The sequence below is a fragment of the Bubalus kerabau genome, chromosome 21 (assembly GCF_029407905.1).
Source record: "Bubalus kerabau isolate K-KA32 ecotype Philippines breed swamp buffalo chromosome 21, PCC_UOA_SB_1v2, whole genome shotgun sequence".
Classification (NCBI taxonomy): domain Eukaryota; kingdom Metazoa; phylum Chordata; class Mammalia; order Artiodactyla; family Bovidae; genus Bubalus; species Bubalus kerabau.
In genome coordinates this window covers 28,000,212-28,021,937 of record NC_073644.1, presented here as the reverse complement: position 1 = coordinate 28,021,937, position 21,726 = coordinate 28,000,212, and the positions used below count along the sequence as shown (strand labels likewise).

Genomic DNA, 21,726 nt, shown 5'->3' with positions numbered 1-21,726 from the left:
GTGTATTAGTCTATCTCAGGGATATATATTAATATATATACAATTTTACTGCTCTGCTTCTCACTGTAATTTGTCCATTTTCCTGTACATATACTCCATTAATATCAATACTGACCTAACACATTCCATTATATCTGGATATGCCTTAATTTATTTGACCAATTCCCTACTGTTAGGCAGATGGGACTTCCCAATTTTTAACAATTATAAATAGTACTGCAATAAAGATTTTACACTTATTTCCTTAGGATAAAGTTGCAGAAACAGAATGCATGAACAAAGCTGTGTATATATATTTGAAAGGTCTAATATGTGTTGCCCACTGCATTGGGTTGGCCAAAAAGTTTGTTCAGGTTTTTCTGTAAGATGTAATGAAAAACCCGAATAAACTTTTAGGCCTGCCCAATACTTCCGGTGTATTATGCGTGTGTGTGCTAAATCAGGAGTGTTACACACATTCATATTTCTGATTTATGAGGTGGTTTCCCCATACCCATGCTGACTAAGTTTAATGCTTAGCAGTATTAAAGGTAATGCATGCAATCTGCATTTATTTATGCTTGTGAAAGGTTTTTGATATTTATCCGGCTACTTAGAGTTTTTCTTTTGTGAACTGCCTCCCTGTGTCCCTCACCCATTTTTTCTATTGTGACGGTTGTCTTTTCTTCTTAAGATTTATGTGTCTATTCATGGTTGCACTGGGTCTTGGCTGCTGTGCCCGGGCTTTCTCTAGTTGCAGTGAGCAGGGGCTACTCTCCGTTGCGGTGGCTTCTCTTGCTGCTGGAGCATGGGCTCCAGCAATTGAGGCATTTGGGCTTAGCAGTTGTGGTGGACTGGGCTTAGCTGCTTCAAGGCACATGGCTCTTCCAGGACCAGGGATGACCCTGTGTCCCCTACACTGGCAGATGGACTCTTAACCCCTGGACCACCATGGAAGCCCTGTGATGGTCATCTTACTGACTGCTTTTTATGCAAGGTGAATGTCATTTATGCTATATATTTCCTAATATGTTGCCTGAATTTCAATTCTATGGTTTAAGTATTAGTTTTTTCTTTTTTTTTTTTAATGTAGCAAACATTTTAAAAGATTTCCTTTGAGAGTTCATTTTTGGGTGTTATGCTCCTTCTTTGGTGTTATGCATCAGATACAGATCAGTGGTTCGGAGCAAGGTGTGGTCTTCTCCCCTCTCCCACCTCCCTGGGTGTCCTAAGACGTTCCAGATTGCCATGACTGTCAGGGTGCTGCTTACATCCAGGGGGCAGAGACGAAGAATGGTGCAAAACATGCTTACAAGGCACAGGACAGCCCCCACAGCAAAGATTCATCCAGTCCGATTTTCACGATTGCTGAGGTTGAGAAATGCTGATATCATTAACCAATATTTTCTTCTGCTATTTTGATGGTTTCATTTATTAAATATTTATCTTATTTACATAAAATTCCTTTGGATTATTTAAGATAGGGCTTTACTTTTTTAAATAGCTAACTTAGTGTCCAGTACATTTCCAAATAACCATCCCTTTCATCTCAGTTTTGAAGTGCCACATTTATCATATATTAAATTTATAAAACATATACATTCAAATATGTACATATATTTTTTCCTAATGACCTTTCTGCCCATTTTCACATCATAACAATGTTGTTTTAATTTCTATATCCTTATCAGACATTTTAAGATCTGATAAACAATAGCCCTCACTTGTAGTTATTGCAAAAACTCAAAGTTTTTGGATAGAAAGAGAAAAGAGAATCAAAATCAAAAGTCAAGTAACAGACTTTACTTTCCAGAACAGACTAAGTTTAATGTATAAGGTATACCACCATCTTGTTTAAGAAAGAAGGAAAAGTTAGTATACATGTATTTCTGCCCTTTTTTTTTTTTTAGGAACATAAGAAAAATAAACCAGAAAACAAGGAAATTGGTTACTTCCAGGAGGGAGGGGAGTGAGGAACCTGGGGGAAGGGACATGAGGGCAAGTGACACCTCTGTGAGTAAACCATGCTATAGAGTTTCGCCTGTTACAAAGTGGGCTAATGGTCTACATATTAAAAAGAATAATAATAAAATTAACAAGAAATTAAACAAAAACTGAATGCAAATGGAAATAGATGAAACCCAACTGTATTTCAAATGAATAAACTAAAAAATAGCCCCGGAGACAGAGAAATAATCAAAGTGACTGTGGAACACTGACTATATAGTTCAGTTCAGTCGCTCAGTCATGTCCGACTCTGTGACCCCATGAATCACAGCACGCCAGGCCTCCCTGTCCATCACCAACTCCCAGAGTTTACTCAAACTCATGTCCATCGAGTCGGTGATGCCATCCAACAATCTCATCCTCTGTCGTCCCCTTCTCCTCCTGCCCCCAATCCCTCCCAGCATCAGAGTCTTTTCCAATGAGTCAACTCTTCGAATCAGGTGGCCAAAGTTGGAGTTTTAGCTATAGCATCAGTCCTTCCAATGAACATCCAGGACTGATATCCTTTAGAATGGACTGGTTGGATCTCCTTGCAGTCCAAGGGACTCAAGAATCTTCTCCAACACCACAGTTCAAAAGCATCAATTCTTCGGCGCTCAGCTTTCTTCACAGTCCAACTCTCACATCCATACATGACTACTGGAAAAACCATAGCCTTGACTAGACGGACCTTTGTTGGCAAAGTAACGTCTCTGCTTTTTAATATGCTATCTAGGTTGGTCATAACTTTCCTTCCAAGGAGTAAGCATCTTTTAATTTCATGGCTGCAGTCACCATCTGCAGTGATTTTGGAGCCCAAAAAAATAGTCAGCCACTGTTTCCCCATCTATTTCCCATGAAGTGATGGGACCAGATGCCATGATCTTAAGTTTTCTGAATGTTGAGCTTTAAGCCAACTTTTGCACTCTCACTTTCATCTAGAGGCTCTTTAGTTCTTCTTCACTTTCTGCCATAAGAGTCGTGTCATCTGCATATCTGAGGTTACTGATATTTCTCCCGGCAATCTTGATTCCAGCTTGTGCTTCTACCAGCCCAGCGTTTCTCATGATGTACTCTGCATATAAGTTAAATAAGCAGGGTGACAATATACAGCCTTGACGTACTCCTTTTCCTACTTGGAACCAGTCTGTTGTTCCATGTCCAGTTCTAACTGTTGCTTCTTGACCTGCATACAGGTTTCTCAAGAGGCAGGTCAGGTGGTCTGGTATTCCCATCTCTTTCAGAATTTTCCAGTTTATTGTGATGCACACAGTCAAAGGCTTTGGCATAATCAATAAAGCAGAAATAGATGTTTTTCTGGAAATCTCTTGCTCTTTTGATGATCCAGCAGATGTTGGCAATTTGATCTCTGGTTCCTCTGCCTTTTCTAAAACCAGCTTGAACATCTGGAAGTTCATGATTCACGTATTGCTGAAGCCTGGCTTGGAGAATTTTGAGCATTACTTTACTAGCGTGTGAGATGAGTGCAATTGTGCAGCAGTTGGAGCATTCTTTGGCATTGCCTTTCTTTGGGATTGGAATGCAAACTGACCTTTTCCAGTCCTGTGGCCACTGCTGAGTTTTCCAAATTTGCTGGCATATTGAGTGCAGCACTTTGAAAGCATCATGTTTTAGGATTTGAAATAGCTCAACTGGGATTCCATCACCTCCACTAGCTTTGTTTGTAGTGATGCTTTCTAAGGCCCACCGGACTTTACATTCCAGGATGCTTGGCTCTAGGTGAGTGATCACACCATCGTGATTATCTTGGTCGTGAAGATCTTTTTGTACAGTTCTTCTGTGTATTCTTGCCACCTCTTCAATATCTTCTGCCTCTGTTAGGTCCATACCACTTCTGTCCTTTATTGAACCCATCTTTGCATGAAATGTTCCCTTGGAATCTCTAAATTTTCTTGAAGAGATTTCTAGTCTTTCCCATTCTGTTGTTTTTCTGTATTTGCACTGATCACTGAGGAAGGCTTTCTTATCTCTCTTTGCTATTCTTTGGAACTCTGCATTCAGATGCTTATATCTTTCCTTTTCTCCTTTGCTTTTCGCTTCTCTTCTTTTCACAGCTATTTGTAAGGCCTCCTCAGACAGCCATTTTGCTTTTTTGCATTTCTTTTTCTTGGGGATGGTCTTGATCCCTGTCTCCTGTACAATGTCACAAACCTCCGTCCATAGTTCATCAGACACTCTGTCTATCAGATCTAGTCCCTTAAATCTATTTCTCACTTCCACTGTAGAATCATAAGGGATTTGATTTAGGTCATACCTGAATGGTCTAGTGGTCTTCCCTACTTTCTTCAATTTAAGTCTGAATTTGGCAATAAGGAGTTCATGATCTGAGCCACAGTCAGCTCCTGGTCTTGTTTTTGCTGACTGTATAGAGCTTCTCCATCTTTGGCTGCAGAGAATATAATCAATCTGATTTTGGTATTGACCATCTGGTGTCCAAGTGTAGAGTCGTCTTGTTGGGAGAGGGTGTTGGGAAAACAAAAGACCGACCAAGATTGTGTTCTTTTTAGTAGATTTGTTTTGCATAGAGTTATAGGGACAGTGAATCTGAAACAACTTTACATGTGTTGTAGGATTGAACAAATGAGTAAATATGTCCATAGTTTGGGAGTTTTCACTGTGGCAGGGGAGACAGAAGTATAGAATTGAGAAAAGCAAGAAAGAACTCCATGGGGTTGGACTGGAATTGAAGGCATTAGTATGAACTCATAATTTTAAGAACACACACACACAAACACACGTTACTCAGTTTTGTCCTTTCAAAGAGATTACAAGCAAAGACTTCACTATCACCATTCCTCATTAAAAGGAACCAGGGCTCCTGGAATAAGTGACTGATTCCAAGGCTAGGGTAAGAAAGATACAAGATGAGCTGGGAATGTTCTGTTGTGCTGGGAAGTAAAGAAATGCTCTTAAGATGATGGGATCCTGTCAGAAGAATACAGGAACCAGGCTGAATTAGCCCCCATTGGTCCATATTGTTAACAAAAAATGAAGGAATGAAAAAAATGAGTGGGGGAAAACCTGACAAATGTAGAGAAGTGGTGGGGCTGGAAAAATTATAATTTTGTACTTATTACAGTAAAGATTATATGCTGCTGCTGCTGCTACTAAGTTGCTTCAGTCGTGTCTGACTCTGTGTGATCCCATAGATGGCAGCCCACGAGGCTCCCCCGTCCCTGGGATTCTCCAGGTGAGAACATTGGAGTGGGTGAATCATTAATAATTACTCAATTTATAGAATTTTGATTAAAGAGATAGTAATGAGCAAGATCTTAAAATGTCTTCGTCTAGAAGCTTATGAATTGTCAGAGGAGGAAAAGTAATTGTAGAGGGTAGAAACAAGTGATAAAATCTAAACTCACCAAAAAGAAGCGTATTTCCATCACATACCTGTGGGTGTGACTCCCTGATAAGGTCAGAACCTCATTCATGTAACATTCCACCTACAAGGGCATTCATTAATGGAATCTAATCATGAGCAAATATTAGACAAACCCCAAATGAGAAATATTCTGTAAAATATCTAGTGTGTATTCTTAAAAAACATCCATGTGATGAAAAACAAAGAAAAGTTGAAGAACTGTTCCAGATTAAAGTGAAAGACAGAAATGAAAAGTAAATGTAACACATGATTCTGGAATGAATTCTGTACTGAAAGAAAAAAATGCTATAAAGTACTATATTGGGACACTTGGCAAAGTTAGAATATGGACTGTAAATAAAAGTACTGTTATCAATGCAGTGTGCTTACATAAGAAAATACCCTTATTCCTCAGAAATATACACTGATTACTAAGGGGCAAAGGGCATAAGGTATACAGTTCATTCTTGAATGGTTCAGAAAAGTCTAAGTTATACATATATATGTATATGTGGGCATACAGAATGATAAAACAAGTGTGCAAAATGCCAAGAGCTGGTGAATTGAAAGTGGTTAGGGAGATCTTATATTACTCCTGCAACAATTAAGACAGAAGCTATTTAAAAATAAAAACTTCAAAGAAAATATGACAACAGGAAATTTTAGATATTTTTTAGATATTAATCTATTTCTCCAGATGAACTTTATTTTTGGCTGTGCTGAGTTTTCATTGTGTGCGGGCTTTTCTCCCCCTAGTATCAGAGAGCAGGGGCTAAACTCTAGTTCTGGTGCACAGGCTTCTCAGTGCAGTGGCTTCCCTTGTTGCAGAGCATGGCCTCTAGGGCACGTGGGCTCTAGAGCACAGGCTCAATAGTTGTGGCACTTGGGCCTAGCTGTTCTGCAGCAGGTAGGGTCCTCCAGGACCAAAGACGGAACCTGTCTCCTGCATCAGAGCCACCAGGGAAGCCCTCCCACCTGCCATGAACCTTAGAATCATCCTGTCCATGGTTTGCATTGGTAATTTTATCGGAAGCACATCTACATGGTGTTTTTTTTGATATTGGAGAAGGCAATGGCACCCCACTCCAGTACCCTTGCCTGGAAAATCCCATGGATGGAGGAGCCTGGTGGGCTGCAGTCCATGGGATCGCTAGGAGTCGGACACAACTGAGCGACTTCACTTTCACTTTTCACTTTCATGCACTGGAGAAGGAAATGGCAAGCCACTCCAGTGTTCTTGCCTGGAGAATCCCAGGGACAGGGGAGCCTGGTGGGCTGCCGTCTCTGGGGTCGCACAGAGTCGGACACGACTGAAGCGACTTAGCAGCAGCAGCAACATCATTATAGTCATATTTCCAAAGTCACATGAAAACTCTCATCATGTATTCAGATCTTTTATTTCCCTCATGGGTATTTAAGTCTGCCTTTGTTATCAATCCCTGAATATTACTCTTCATTTGTGTTGTTAAATATGCTTTGTTGATATTCTGTGTCCAGCAATTTTATTGTAATAGTTTTCCCAGTTCATTTTCTTGGGATTCCTAGGTGATTATATTACTGATTCGTCTTTCCAATTCTAGCTTTCTAAAAGTTTCTACAAAGAGATTTGATTTTTTACCAAACACTGTTTCTGTATACAATAAGATAGTCCCATGTTTATTTTAAATTTTGATGTATGGATTTTATAACAGTATATTTCCAAATATTAAAGTAACCCTGTGCTGTGCTTAGTTGTTCAGTCGTGTCCGACTCTGAGACCCCATGGCCTGTAGCCCGCCAGGTTCCTCTGTTCATGGGGATTCTCCAGACAAGAATACTAGAGTGGGTTGCCATGCCCTCCTCCAGGGGATCTTCCCAACCCAGGGATCAAACCCAGGTCTCCCACATTGCAGGTGGATTCTTTACCAGCTGAGCCACCAGAGAAGCCCCAAAACAACCCTACATGCCTGAAATAATCTCTGTGTGATCATGGTGGACTTAAAAGTATACTGCATGATTCTCCTAAACAGCATTTGATCTATATGTGATGTACTGGGTTGGCCAAAAACTTTGTTTGGGATTTCCACTGCATCTTATGGAAGACACCAATGAACGTTTTGGCCGACCCAATATCGGTCACAGGTGAGATTAGCCTACGGTTCTATTTTATCTTTATCATCAGGCTTACATTAAGCCTGAGATGGATTTTTTTTCTTGTATGTTACCAAAGCATCTTGGGTAAAGTGACTGACATTATTCATATTGCTTAATCAGTAGTGATCATTATGTTCTTAGAGAACTAAGTAGTAAGAATCCTTGTAAATAATTTCTTACCCATTCCAGGTCATCTTTACATAATTTTAACCTTGGGCAAAAGCAGTTTGTCAATTAATAGTAGTGCTATAAAAAAACAGACAGTTCTGTTGTCTCTAGCCAGGAATTATTCTGAAGGAGGCATTATCAGCACATAAATGGCAGAACAGTATTGCCTTTAACAGGAGTTCAGGCTCCAAAGGTTTAAGATCCATTTTTGGGGACTCAAATAAGTTTTATAATTATTTTTTGACAAGAACTCAACTGTGTTTATTTTTGGACTCGGCATTCACGTGGACTTCTCTATACTGGAGTAAGTTTAGGAATTTAAATCAATAACAAATAAATAAAATTTAACTTTTACTTGGAATACTTCAGATTTGTAGGAAAGTTGCAAAGATAGTACAGAGAGTTTTCCTGTATACACTTCACCTAGCTTCTTCTATTAACATCTTATAAAACCATGGCACTTTATCAAACTAAGACATGAACATTGGTATAGTCTATTAACTACATTATAAGCTTTATTTAGATTTCACTGAAGTTTTCAACAAAGGTCCTTTTTCTGTTTCCAGACCAAACCAGGATACCATATTGCACCCAGTTCTCTGTTCTGTGAATTACTTGAACTTGCCTTGTTTCTTTATGATCTTGACAGTTTCCACCTGATTTTACAAATAAAGTTTCATTAGGACACTGCTACGCCCACTTGTTTCTGCACAGTCTGTGGCTGCCTTTACTCTCCACTGGCAATGCTGAGTAGCTGCAACAGAGACTGTATGGCCTGCAAACTCCAAACTATTCACTCTTTGTCCCTTTATAGAAAAAGTCTGCTGACCCCTGGTGATGAATAAATGAACCACAGCAGTACTCTTGCCTGGAAAATCCCATGGACAGAGGAGCCTGGTAGGCTACAGTCCACGGGGTCACAAAGAGTCGGACACGACTGAGCGACTTCACTCAGCCTTAGGAAATTAACTGGTACCATACTATCAATGGTGCAATACTAACAACTAAGCTACAACATGAATTTGAATCCTGTTTACTGTTAAGTAACCTTAGAAAAACTTTTGCCATTTTGCTTTATTTATTAATTATTTTCGGCTGTGCTGGATCTTCACTGTGGTGCTTGGGCTCTCCAGCTGCGGCACTTGGGCTTAGTTATAACGTGGCATGTGGATCTCAGCTTTCCAATCAGGGATTGAACCCAGGTCCCTTGCACTGGAAGGCGAATTCTTAACACTGGACACACTGGACCACCAGGGAAGTCCTGTGTTTTACCTTTCTGAGTCTCAGTTTCCTCATCTGGAAAATGAGAACACCATCGGCTACTTCTCAAGCTTAATTACTGTAGGGAAACAACTTCCCACAGTGGTAAGCTCTCAGTAACTCAACAACTGTTGTTATTACTTTTATTAACAATAATTGGTAACAGTTTTAATTCTTATAATTGTTTCACATTGCCTTTCCAGTCTCTGTATCTTCATGCTGTTTTCTGTTTTCATGCACTACTGCTGCCAGGCCCAAACCACTATCTCCTAGCATTATCATTCCTTCTGTATTAAAGAACTGCTCAAAGTTTTATTGAATGTGTTATCCCGGAATAAAACTTAATGTCAGAATAGGGCCTGAAATATCATTACAGTTACATCCCAAAGGAAGCGAACATATTGAAATGATTCATAATACGCTGTTTTAGGATAAACTGGTCTCCAACAAGCTCAGATGCAGTGCTGTGTACTTCCTTTTTATTGGAACTTGGTAAAATAAAAACTTGGCAGTCCATCCATTTGGATCAGGTTGGAGACAGGGATGTTGAGAGAAAGGGTTGTCATGAGATTTGAGACACACACACACACACACACACGTTCGCTCATACAACAAACTGTTTCCAGAGGACAGACAGGGAGCCAACAGTGCTTCTCAAACATGAAGGACTAAGAAGAAGAAACATCTCTTTCTAGCTTCTAGAGTCAGTAACTTTGGTACTATTTTTCCTTATTTACCTTTATAAACATACACCTTCCAGGATGAAAAAAATCATAGATCTGGTGAGTACCGCACACCAAATGAAACTGAAAGAGAAGAATGTCCACATGCTTTGTGAGACAGAATTCACACAGATTAAACAGATCAAAACCGTCTGCAATAAATGTCACGCTCCGGGTGCACGCAACAGTTTTGTCTACAGATTCCTGTATGTCTCTACTTCTAAAGGAAGTTACTCCTACTGCCATACATAAAAATGCATAACATATGTGCACACAATCTGTGATTCCAAGCTTCCAACTCTGATGTCACCGTTCACACTGGCAATTAGCTCTGCGAGCATTAGCAGACTAGCATACTGACCGATCTTGTGGTCACTGTCAGTGACAAAGGATGGAGCTCATAAATAAGTGTTTTTCCTTTGGCAGCTGAGCCAAACAATCTCCTCTGGTTTCTACAGATGTGATTTATTTGCATAATTTCTTTAAGATTTTTTTTTTTTAAATAGCAAAAGAAACAGTGTGTTCTGTCTTAAGTGCTTGGGTATGCGTGCCTGGTTAACATTTCCAGTTTCAATGTTTCCTGAGAGGAAGTCATTCAAAGTGTGTTATCTAAACAACTCTAATAGGTCTAATCCAGGAAACTATCAGGGTTTTACTGTTCATAACACCATTCAGAGTTAATACCCCAGGGTCAAGCAACATTTAAAAACACTGACGTAAAATTTTACACACACACACACACACACTCTCACACTCTCTCTCTCTCCCCCACCCCTCTCCGCTCTTCTGTCTCTCTGGCTCTGTCAACAGGCAACTTTTTCCCTAAGAACAGTTCTTTTAGAGACTGACATGGAATAGACGTTAAAGTCGCAACTCTTGAAAAAAAAAAAAATCAGGATTGATCCGACTGATATTTGGTTAGACAATATTTGATCAATATTAGATCTTTTCCTCCCCAAACTTCAGTTTTTATAATTCTTTTCTATGGGAAAATGGCAGAAAACGGGAAGCAAAGGGCATCAAGAGTTAAGACAAATGTCAATCCTGAGCGTTTTATTTTTTTAAACAGGAAATAGGGCAAGGATGACAAGTACAATGGCCATGATTTAATTTGTAGTGGCGCAAAGGAGGGCTTGCCAACCGGTAGTTTTTCAGAGGAGGTCTCGAAACCACAGATGACAAAAAAAGCACTGGGCTGTCTTCAAACACTGAAATAATCAGCCTCACCATTGTATCCAATTTTATCATTCTGAATGACTCTTGAAAATAAATGACATCTGACTCATGGTAAGGAAAAGATGCGATTTTTTAAAACTGGAAATTACAAATAAAAATTGGCCACCTCTAAATTCATTCACTCTTCATTTTTAAAATTTGTTCTTACATCTGACAAAATTCAGGCTGCATAGTAATTGATAATTTCTGATCTCTCTGAAACGTAGCCAAAAAAAAGGCAGTGAAATAAAGGCCTCTGAGTAGCCAAAAAAGATATGACATGAGGGCTTATGGAAAAGCCTTTAAGGACCTTAATTTAGAGTACTTCCTCCTATCTAACTAAACTCTACCCAACTTGGTTACCAGTTTCCAACCCACTGCAGAACAGAAGTAGTAATCGAAACGAAACTCGGACTCTTAAAGCAGGTATTCTAACAAACATAAGAGGCAACAATTTAAACGAGACCATAAAACACCTAATTCTTAGGGTATGGGGTTCTTTCCATTTAAAGGTAAAACTATACGAACCCAGAGATGAGAATGAGTTTAAATTTTGTTCAAGTACTTCTCTTTCGGATGATAGAAAGTGCAATCCATTTTAAGAAACTCAAAGAAAATTACAGTCATTTTGCACAGGATTTTTGTTATAATTCAGTTACCCCCAGAACTGGCTACTCTAAAATTAATCATGCTCCAAAAGTTCTAGAAGAGGTAGGAAATGCCAGAGCAAATGAGCCTTATCCATTAAAAAAAAAAAAAAAAAAAAAAAAATCACAGGGGGAAAACACCTGTCTGACATCATTAAAAACATACAAAACGAGAAGGATTCCTTTTCTGAATGGTCAAGACAGAAACTAGGACTGGGATAGTCAACTAGGAATGATGCGACCACCATGACTGATCTATGCTTTTAATATAATAAAACAAAACAACCAAAAAACTCAGAACTCAGTTCCACTATTTTGTATTACTTTACAGGATGACTGTAGGATGGCCCATGTACCCAGAGTAAAGTCTAGCCATAAACTGTTTTGCCTTTTAAAAGACAAACACAGGACTTCCCTGGTGGTCCAGTGGTTAAGAATCCGCCTGCCAAGGTAGAGGGGCAGGGGTTTGATCCCTGGTCTGGGAAGATCTCACACGCTGAGGAGCCACCAAGCCTGTGTGCCACAACAAAGACCCACTGCAGCCAAAATTCAATAAATAAATTTGTTTTAAAAAGTAAAGATAAACATGATCGGAGAGATGGCAGGGAGTAAAATAATTACGACAAGGGTTAGAATCACAGAGCAGCCCAAACCCTCTTCATGAGTGTATTTTCAAGGCCTTGTCTGTAGTGTGTTCTAAGACGAGTAGAGGAAGTAATATGACATATGTTTAATTTGTTAGCTATCTTACATATGGAAACAAAATACGCTCTAACCGGCTGGCAGAGCAGGAAGATATTTCTTCAGCGCTTTTTCAGATGGAAACTTTAAAAAGGGGAACGAATATATTAAGATAAAAGGCACACAGACTGCCTCAAGTCAATGGCTTGGGGGGAAAGCTGGCTGATTCTCAGTTAGTTAAAAGCCTTGGAAAACATCCAAGGTTCAGCATCAAGTTGCAGGAATCATATTAAACTTTAGAACTCTTGCTTATTGATTCAATGACGCATTCTGGCCCCTTCCTTGTATCTTCACCATTGCTTCAAGCAACAGGGCAAGAACCCACCTTGTTTCCCCGTGAATACTGGTTGATACTTAACAAAAAAAAATGCTGGGTTAATACGTTACAGTAGCATTTTTGAAGGGGTTCATGTGGACTCATGCTATCTAATTAGAAACTGCATCCGGTGCTGACAGAAAACATCAGGTGAACTAGTAGGATTTATTTTTGAAATGCTGGCACTATGCTCAGGAATGAAGGAAGGTCTTTAAAAATTGGCAGATGTAACATTCACAAAAGTTGCCAAATCCTGTGTGTCAGACCATCAACATTTCAGATACAAAAGGCAGAAGGATTTGGCTAGGCAATAATTATTGAATACATCTATTTACATTTTTTTTTAAGAAAATGAATTTATCATGCAAACTATTGTGTCTATGTGAAAGGATCTTCTCATCATTGTCATGGGCCTTATCTCAGATCCACAGACAGAATTCGAGGGAGTTAAAAAAGACGACTGGATTGAATTAGGGGACCAGGCTTTGCGGTTTTGTATGAATCAATGAAGTCAGCTGACATCTGTTTCTCAGTTTTCCTATTTATTAAAAGAAGGAGTGGGATGGGGCAATGTGTAAGGGCCTTTCCAGATCTAACATTTGATGGTTATCTGAGTCTATAAATTTCCTAGTCCTGCTGGATTATTTATAATGGTATATCACTTTATTCTTGGTCATGTTTCTTAGCACTGAGAAACCTAGCTGCCACTCAAGTTCTCCAAACTTTAAATGATTTTATTTTCCCTATTAAAAAAAAAAGATGATCCTGGGGCTTCCCTGGTGGCTCAGTGGTTGAGAATCCACCTGCTAGTGCAGGAGACACCCTTTCAATTCCTGGTCCGCGAAGATCCCACATGTTGCAGAAAAACTAAGCCTGCATGCTGCAGCTACAGAACCTGTGCTCTGAAACCTGGGAGCTGCAAGCGGAGCCCACTGCCGCAGCTCCTGAAGCCCGCGCCCCGAGCCAGTCGCAATGAGAAGCTCCAACTACAGAGTGGCCCTTGCGTGCCGCAACTAGAGAAAAGCCCACACAGCAATGAGGACCCAGCACGGCCAAAAATAACCGAATAATAAAAAAAAGACAAGACACCGAAACCCGTGCCAGAAACAGATGCCAAACCCAGTTCTCAGGAGCCGATACCCAGGTGACAGGACTGTCAGCGGAGCTCTGACCCAGCCCACAGGAAATGGGTTTTTACGAGGTCTGTGTAGACTTAAGTGGTGACTATGTTCCATACTGGATCGAAATGTCACAGTTCCTGAGTTGGGGCACATTGCCCAGCAGAGACAATGCAAACTTATTATTCTGCCTCCAGGGAAATCTATGCTGGAATGGCTGAGATCTAGGACTTCACTAACTGGAATGAAAAGCGCAACGTTACAGCATCCAGGTTAGCGCGTTCGGGTACCCTCAGACTGGAGAGGAGTCGTCTGGAAAGCTTCTGGGCGACAGTACCGAAGTCAAGATGCCTCTTGCCCAGTTAAGGAGAGCTGCAAGCTACCCACTGCTAAGTCCAAGGCTGCCCTTTCTTCTCGCTCTCTCTGCAAATGTCACAGAAAAGATGGAACTTACAAGATTTAGCTTTAGTCTTATTTTGATGGGAGAAAATACATGCGTGGGGGAATTTCTTACTATTACTGGGCTGGGTTTGCAAGGCTGGGAGACATTTTAAATAATTCACCAGGTACTGGCATGTGTGTTCTGGCATAAGAAGGCTCCAAAAAAGTATTTGAGGTGAAAGGGTATTCAGAAACAACAACAACATATGTACTGTATTTTCAATATTCAGTCACAGGGTATAAAGTATTAAATAAAGGGTAAGTGAAATCATCTGTGTTAGGAAATTTTTTTTTTAGATGTGAAACTTCCCTTAGTTGGATTTTATGTTTCGAATCAGGGGTTGGCAAACTTTTTCTTACAGGGCCAGTGAGTAGTCATTTCAGGCTTGTGGGCCATATGGTCTCTGTTGCAACTACTGGACTCAACTGTTACATTGCTGAAGCAGCCACAGACAAGAGGAAGTGCAGGGGGATGGCTGTGTTCTAATAAAACTTTATTTACAAAACAGGTGTCTTGCCCTAAGACTGTAGGTAGCCAGCCCCTACACGAGACACTTGCAAAGCATGTGTGCTTTAATGCGTTGCTTCATTTAATTCTCATGACAAATCTATGAGGTGGGGAGTTGTTGCTGTTCCTCAGTCACTCCGTCATGTACAACGCTTTGCTACCCCATGGACTGCAGCACCCCAGGATCCTCTGTCCTTCACTATCTGCCTGAGCTTGCTCAAACTCATGTCCATTGAGTTGGTGATGCCATTCAACCATGTCCTTTGTCGTCCCTTTTTCCCCCTGCCTTCTATCTTTCACAGCATCAGGGTCTTCCAATCACGTGGTCAAAGTATTGAAGCTTCAGCATCAGTCCTTCCAATGAATATTTAGGACTGATTTCCTTTAGGATGGACTGGTTGGATCTCCTTGCAGTCCAAGGGACTCTCAGAGTCTTCTCCAACACCACAAAAAGCCTTCTTTATGGTCCAACTCTCACATCCATACATGACTACTGGAAAAACCATAGCTTTGACTACATGGACCTTTGTTGGCAAAGTAACGTCTCTGCTTTATAAAGCAGAGTAAAATATACTGTCTAGGTTTGCTGTAGCTTTTCTTCCAAGGAGCAAGCATCTTTTAATTTTATGGCTGCAGTCACCACCTGCCATGATTTTGGAGCCCAAGAAAATAAAGTCTGTCACTGTTTCCATTGTTTCCCCACTATTTGCGATGAAGTGATGGGACCGAATGTCATGATCTTAGTTTTTTGAATGTTGAGTTTTAAGCCAGCTTTTTCACTCTCTCCTTTCACTTTCATCAAAAGGCTCTTTAGTTCCTCTTCGCTTTCTGCCATAAGGGTGGTATCATCTGCATATCTGAAGTTATTGATATTTCTCCAAGCAATCTTGATTCCAGCTCGTGTTTCAACCAGCTCAGCATTTCTCCTGATGGCACAGAATTTAAATAAGCATGGTGACAATATACAGCCCTGATGCACTCCTTTCGCAATTTTGAATCGGTCCATTGTTCCATGTCTGGTTCTAACTGTTGCTTCTTGACCTGCATGCAGGTGTCTCAGGTAAGGTGGTCTGGTGTTCCCATCTCTTTAAGAATTTTCCACAGTTTGTTGTGATCTGCACAGTCAAAAGCTTTAGCGTAGTCAATGAAGCAGAAGCAGATGTTTTTCTGGAATTCTCTTGCTTTTTCCATGATCCATTGGATGTTGGCAATTTGATCTCTGGTTCCTCTGCCTTTTCTAAATTCAGCTTGTACATCTGGAAGTTCTCGGTTCATATACTGTTGAAGCCTAGCTTGGAGGATTTTGGGCATGACCTTGCTAGCATGTGAAATGAGTGCAACTGTGTGGTAGTTTGAACACTGCCTTTCTTTGGGATTGGAAAGAAAACTGACATTTTTCCAGTACGTGGCCACTGCTGAGTTTTCCAAATTTGCTGGCATATTGAGTGCAGCACTTAGACAGCATCATCTTTTAGGATTTGAAATAGCTCAACTGGAATTCCATCACCTCCACTAACTTTGTTTGCAGTGATGCTTCCTAAGGCCCACTTGACTTTGCACTCCAGGATGTCTGGCTCTAGGTGAGTGATCTCACCATCGTGGTTATCTGGGTCATGAAGATCTTTTTTTGTGTAGTTCTTCTATGTATTCTTGCCACTTCTTCTTAATGTCTTCTGTTTCTGTTAGGTCCATACTGTCTCTTCTTTATTGTGTCCATCTTTGCATGAAATGTTCCCTTGGGATTTCCCATATTTTGCCCATTTTGCAGGTGATGGCACTGGGGTCCTATGACCTGTCCGTGGTCACAGTCAGTGTCTGGACCTCAATTCTGAATCCAGAGCCTGAGCTATACTACCTGGTCTGATGTGCCCTTTAGATCATGACACCTTGTTTAAAGAGAGAAGTAGGGCTGAAAACTGTTGGTGCAGCTATTTTTCTTATTAAAGCATAGCGGAATGAGGCTTCAGTTTGGAATGACCAATTCAGAGATAAGACATCTTCTGACTTTGAAAGTAAACATGAGAATAGAGACAGTTGATGAAAAAACTAAAGGAGGTAATTTAAAAAAATGCCTATCACGGTTAAAAACAAGTAGGCAGGAAAATGGGTAAACAAAAACAAGATTCTCACCATGGAAACCAAAAGCTGGATGTTATTAATAGAGAGAAAAAGTGGCGAATGAGGCAGGTGACTGCTGTTCTAAAAACACTGAATGCCATTAGCTTAGGAGTGATTGGAGGAAACAGACAAAATGATCAGCAAGAGGCTACCTGCCCACATATTCTTTCATTTTCTTGACCTACTCATCTGCCATTTTCTGTTCCCCCCACGTCGGCTGCCGACTCATAAAGGCACATTCAGATTTGAAGAGACAGCTACTCCTGTCGTTTCCTATGTTACTGCCTCAAATTTAATCCCAAGCATTCTACATTCTATCGCTGCTCCTAGTCTGCACCTCGCTTTCTTAACCCACACTGGAAGTCTCTTAACTTTGTCAGGATCTCCAAGATCCCATTTATTGTATTCATACTTCTGGAGAAAGCAATGGCACCCCACTCCAGTACTCTTGCCTGGAAAATCCCATGGACGGAGGAGCCTGGTAGGCTGCAGTCCATGGGGTCGCTAGGAGTTGGACACGGCTGAGCGACTTCACTTTCACTTTTCACTTTCATGCATTGGAGAAGGAAATGGCAACCCACTCCAGTGTTCTTGCCTGGAGAATTCCAGGAAAGGGGGAGCCTGGTGGGCTGCTGTCTATGGGGTCACACAGAGTTGGACACGACTGAAGCAACTTAGCAGCAGCAGCAGCAGTTATTCTAGCCAAAGATAATGCTAACTAAGTGTAGTAATGGAGAGGGGGCGGGATGGGTGGTCAGCTCAGCTACAGCACGGTTTTTGTGAGACCAGTTTTAGCCACTGGCACCAACCCACGAGGAAGCTGGAACGCCCATAGGAAGAGGCACAGATGAGCACTTAGCTGTGCACGCGAAGACCTAAAAGCCAAAGGGGGTTAGCAATGATAAATATTTGGTTCTTTCAGAGCTACCTTCACGTTGAATGTTATTTCCTCCATGACGTACACGCGTTCAGGAAATGCTTTGGCCACCTCCTCCACGCTGTTGAAATATTGCACTGGCTCCTTTATATCTCGGTCTTGTTCCAGCAACTTGAATTGCCCTAAAATACATGATGAACAGAGAGCTGTGAGATGCTTACGCTGGACAGCTGTCACCGTGGCGACAGCACCCCCTCCCCTTGCTCCCACTCTTCTCCGTCAGAGGCTTCCGAGCATTACATTAAAAAAAGAAAGCCACTGTGGCAGAAGGTTTTCTCTGAACTAGGATATATTTAAAAATTAGCCTAAAAATGAAAGCAAACGTGTCGTTTCTTTCTTTTTATTTTTTTGCTTACATTCAGGGTTTATTCCCAGAAGATCAATATCAAATTGGACGAATGCTTGCTTAGAGTGTAAACACGATGTGAAAACTCAGTGTGTTATAAATGGTTGCGCATGTGGCTAGTGATAGTGGTCCTGCTGTTATTTAGGTGTAATGATGCCCCCACACATTATATTCTAAAACCAAGGTTGAGTGGCCTGGGGGAACTGATTTTTTTAAAGTAGTGTTTTTAAAATGTGCAGGTGGAATAAAAGAATCTCAGGCTTAGTCGTGTCTTGGGCTTTCCTGGTGGCTCAGAGGTTAAAGTGTGTGCCTGCAATGTGGGAGACCCGGCTTCGATCCCTGGGTCGGGAAGATCCCCTGGAGAAGCCCCTTAGCTTTCACCGATGCCCTTGGTTTCAAGAATACGTGGGTGATATTGGGGGCTCAGAAGCTCCTATAATTTGTGGTGTGGTTGCGGTACATGGCCTGAGCCCGAAGGGGCTGGCGTTGGGGGGAGACCCTTCCAGGGAGTAAGGCACTTGGCGTCTGGAGCAGCAGGTGGCTTCCTTTTCACTACCGTCTGTGAAATTCACGAGTGCAGACATACTACCACAGTAGCCGTAGTTCGGGTGATTTTTGAAGAACTTTGAACACATTCCTAAAAATGTCAAGGATCTACTATGCTGCTTGTACATTTCCAGCATTTGTGACATGAGCAGCTGTCAACTTAGAATAAAAGACCATATACAATCAAGCCCACGACACCGTGTTTCTCAGTGGTCATTTTCTGAATGCTGTTTATAACACTTGAGAAACTGGAAAAGGAATTAAAAACTCTTATGAGGCAGAGTTCTCTGCATGCATCCATAGGTCAACAGGTAGAAACAGGGACACTTTCATACTGACCATTCATATTCTCAACATATTTTTTAACACAGCATCTATTAGGTGGAGGTATTATTTTAGATGCTGAGATAAATCAATTAAGAGACTATATAAAAATGTCCTCTTGAGGCTTTACATTGTAGTGGGAGACAGAGGATATATACAATAAATCAATGGAGTATATAATATGTTAGAAGGTGAGTAATGAGTTTATGTGCTCAGTTGTCTCTGACTCTGCAACCCCATAGACTGTAGCCCACCAGGTTCCTTTGTCCATGGGATTCTGCAGGCAAGAACACAGGAGTGGGTTGTCATTTCCTTCTCCAGGGGATCTTCCCGACCTAGGGATTGAACCCGTGTCTCCTGGATTGCAGGTGGATTCTTTACCAGCTGAGCCATCAGAAGGTGAGATGTGCCATTAAAAATAGGGTGAGGGGGTGGAGTACCCGCTGGCCAGAGCAGGTATGTGTCAGAAAGCGACTTTGATGGAGCTGGGTGGAGAGTTCTTAGAATTCTCAACACAGCCAACAGTCTCCACAGAGACCGTCAGGCAGATGGGCTGGTGTGTGTTTGGTATGCTACCAGTGTGGCTGGACTGGGGTGAGTAAAAGCTAAGAAGGAAGAGAAAGAAAGTCAGAGAAATAACAGGTGGTTTTGACAGTCCACAGCTTTGCAGAACTGTGGCTCTTCATCTAAGTGGATGGGGAGCCACCTGAGGGTGTGAATGGAAAAGCAGTGAAATTATAGAAGAATCATTCCAGCTGCTTGTTCAGGATACACTCTGAAGGTGCCAGGTGTAGAGGCAGAGACATCAGTTAGGAGGCCCCGCCGTCATGCAGGTATGAGATGGCAGGGGTTTGGAAGAGGTAAGAAAATGTCAGGAATCTGGCCTGAGTGGCTAAAGGAATGGAAATGCTATTGACAGAGATGGGCAGGTTTGGAGGGGTAGGATGAGGAAGTAAGGCCAGGAGTTAAGTTTGGACTCAGGCTTAGTTGTGTCTTGGGCTTCCCTGGTGGCTCAGAGGTTAAAGCATCTGCCCACAATGCGGGAGACCTGGGTTCGATCCCTGGGTCGGGAAGATCCCCTGGAGAAGGAAATGGCAACCCACTCCAGTATTCTTGCCTGGAGAATTCCATGGAGGGAGGAGCCTGGTAGGCTACAGTCCACAGGGTCGCAAACAGCTGGACACGACTGAGCTACTTCACTTTCTTTCTTTAGTCGTGTCTGATTCTTTGCAGTCCCATGGACTGCAGCCCGCCAGGCTCCTCTGTCCATGGGATTTCCCAGGCAAGAATATTGGAGTGGGTTGCCATTTCCTTCTCCAGGGGATCTTCCCAACCCAGGGATCAAATCCGTGTCTCCTGCATTGGCAGGCGGACTCTTTACCACTGAGCCACCAGGGAAGCCCTTATTAGACACAGAAATGGAGATACCCTGAAAGCTCTTTAGATGGACAACATAAGCGTGGCAGTCAAGAGGAAGGTCTGGTTGGAGATGATAACACTGGGTGCCATCAGCACATGGATGATATTTTCAGTCATGACATTTAATGATGACAAACATGGGCCTAAGTGCAGACTGAGAAGAGGTCCAAGGTTTGTGTTCTGGGAGACTGAGGAATGGTCAGGGGAGTAAGGAAAATCCAGAAGCCGTACATCCTAGAAGCCAGGTGATTCCAGTGCTTTGGCCCAACAATTCCATTGCTCATATCAAAATCCCCAATTAAATACAAGCTGCTAAATCCAAGAGTTCTCAGTCTCATTTCACAGTTTTGTATGCAACCCTTGACATCACTCCCCTTCTGCTCCTGGAGGCACATGAATCAAAAACACAAAAATAAAATAGAGCTACGACCTCAGAGGGCTTCACGAAAGGAGTGTTTTCAGGTATATGCAGGTGTGGGTTTTAACGAGATGCAAGTAACGTCAGAGAAGGGTTTAAGGAAGTAGGGATTTTGCTGGTGATGAACCTTGATACAAGTGTTTTCAAGAGTTAAAGGGTAGGTGGTGATGACAACATAGAGGATGCCCCCAGACACGACAGCTCGAGTACCTTCTAGAAGGATGTAGAGTGATGAATAACACATTCGAAAATACAAAATGATCATATCTTTTTCATAAAAACAATCTTTAAAAATTCAGAAAGACTATGACAATCTTCATACTACTTACTTAAGCAAATTCTGCCACTACAACCAACTCAACTTTTCCTTTCTCACTACTCTAGTCTGTGTACAAACTTTTAGTAACCACGGTTTATCTAGTTTTATACTCTGTTCCTTTGTAATTTTTCTCCTTTTCCCCACATGATGACACAATGTTTGCACAGCATTTAATAATGGGCTTATCTGTTTTTCTGTTCTTCTACGGTTAGGCTGAGTTAGGCAGGTGCCTAATGTAAGTGGGCGCTCTGCCACGTACATGTTTTATGATACTGGCAAATCACTAAATCCGTCTGAGCCTTGCTTCCTCGCCTGTAAAGTGGGGACACTTCACAGGGCAGCTGTGGGGATTAACAGAGAGGATGCAAAGTGTTCAGCATAAGTAGCCATTTAGCGACTCTCGGCTCCCTTCTCTCTTCACAAGATGCACAGGGATTTTGTCTTTTGGTTCATGTTTTGGGGATAAATCTTCTGGAGTGAGATTATTAAAGAGTAACACAATTTCTTGTTTACCATTCATGGATAAATTGCCCGCCCCCCCCAAAAAACCTAAACCAGTTTATATTTCTACCAACAGGCTATGTGCCTCCTAGTTGGGGCACAGTCTTGTTCTGAGTATTTTTTCAATTAAACAATTCCATGCATATTACAAAGCATCTCTTCCTTTTATTAATCTGCATCTC

At 41.5% G+C, this 21,726-nt stretch overlaps 1 protein-coding gene across 2 annotated transcripts in view; it reads right to left on the bottom strand.

Annotated features, from left to right (window-relative positions):
* The window catches only part of GAREM1 (GRB2 associated regulator of MAPK1 subtype 1), a 237,759-nt gene that overhangs the window by 32,403 nt on the left and 183,630 nt on the right, over positions 1 to 21,726 (bottom strand). For both annotated transcript variants that reach the window (XM_055559423.1, XM_055559424.1), the window contains exon 3: positions 17,663 to 17,793. In XM_055559423.1, coding sequence (XP_055415398.1) covers positions 17,663 to 17,793 — 131 coding nt within the window. The remainder of the gene's footprint in view (positions 1 to 17,662; positions 17,794 to 21,726) is intronic.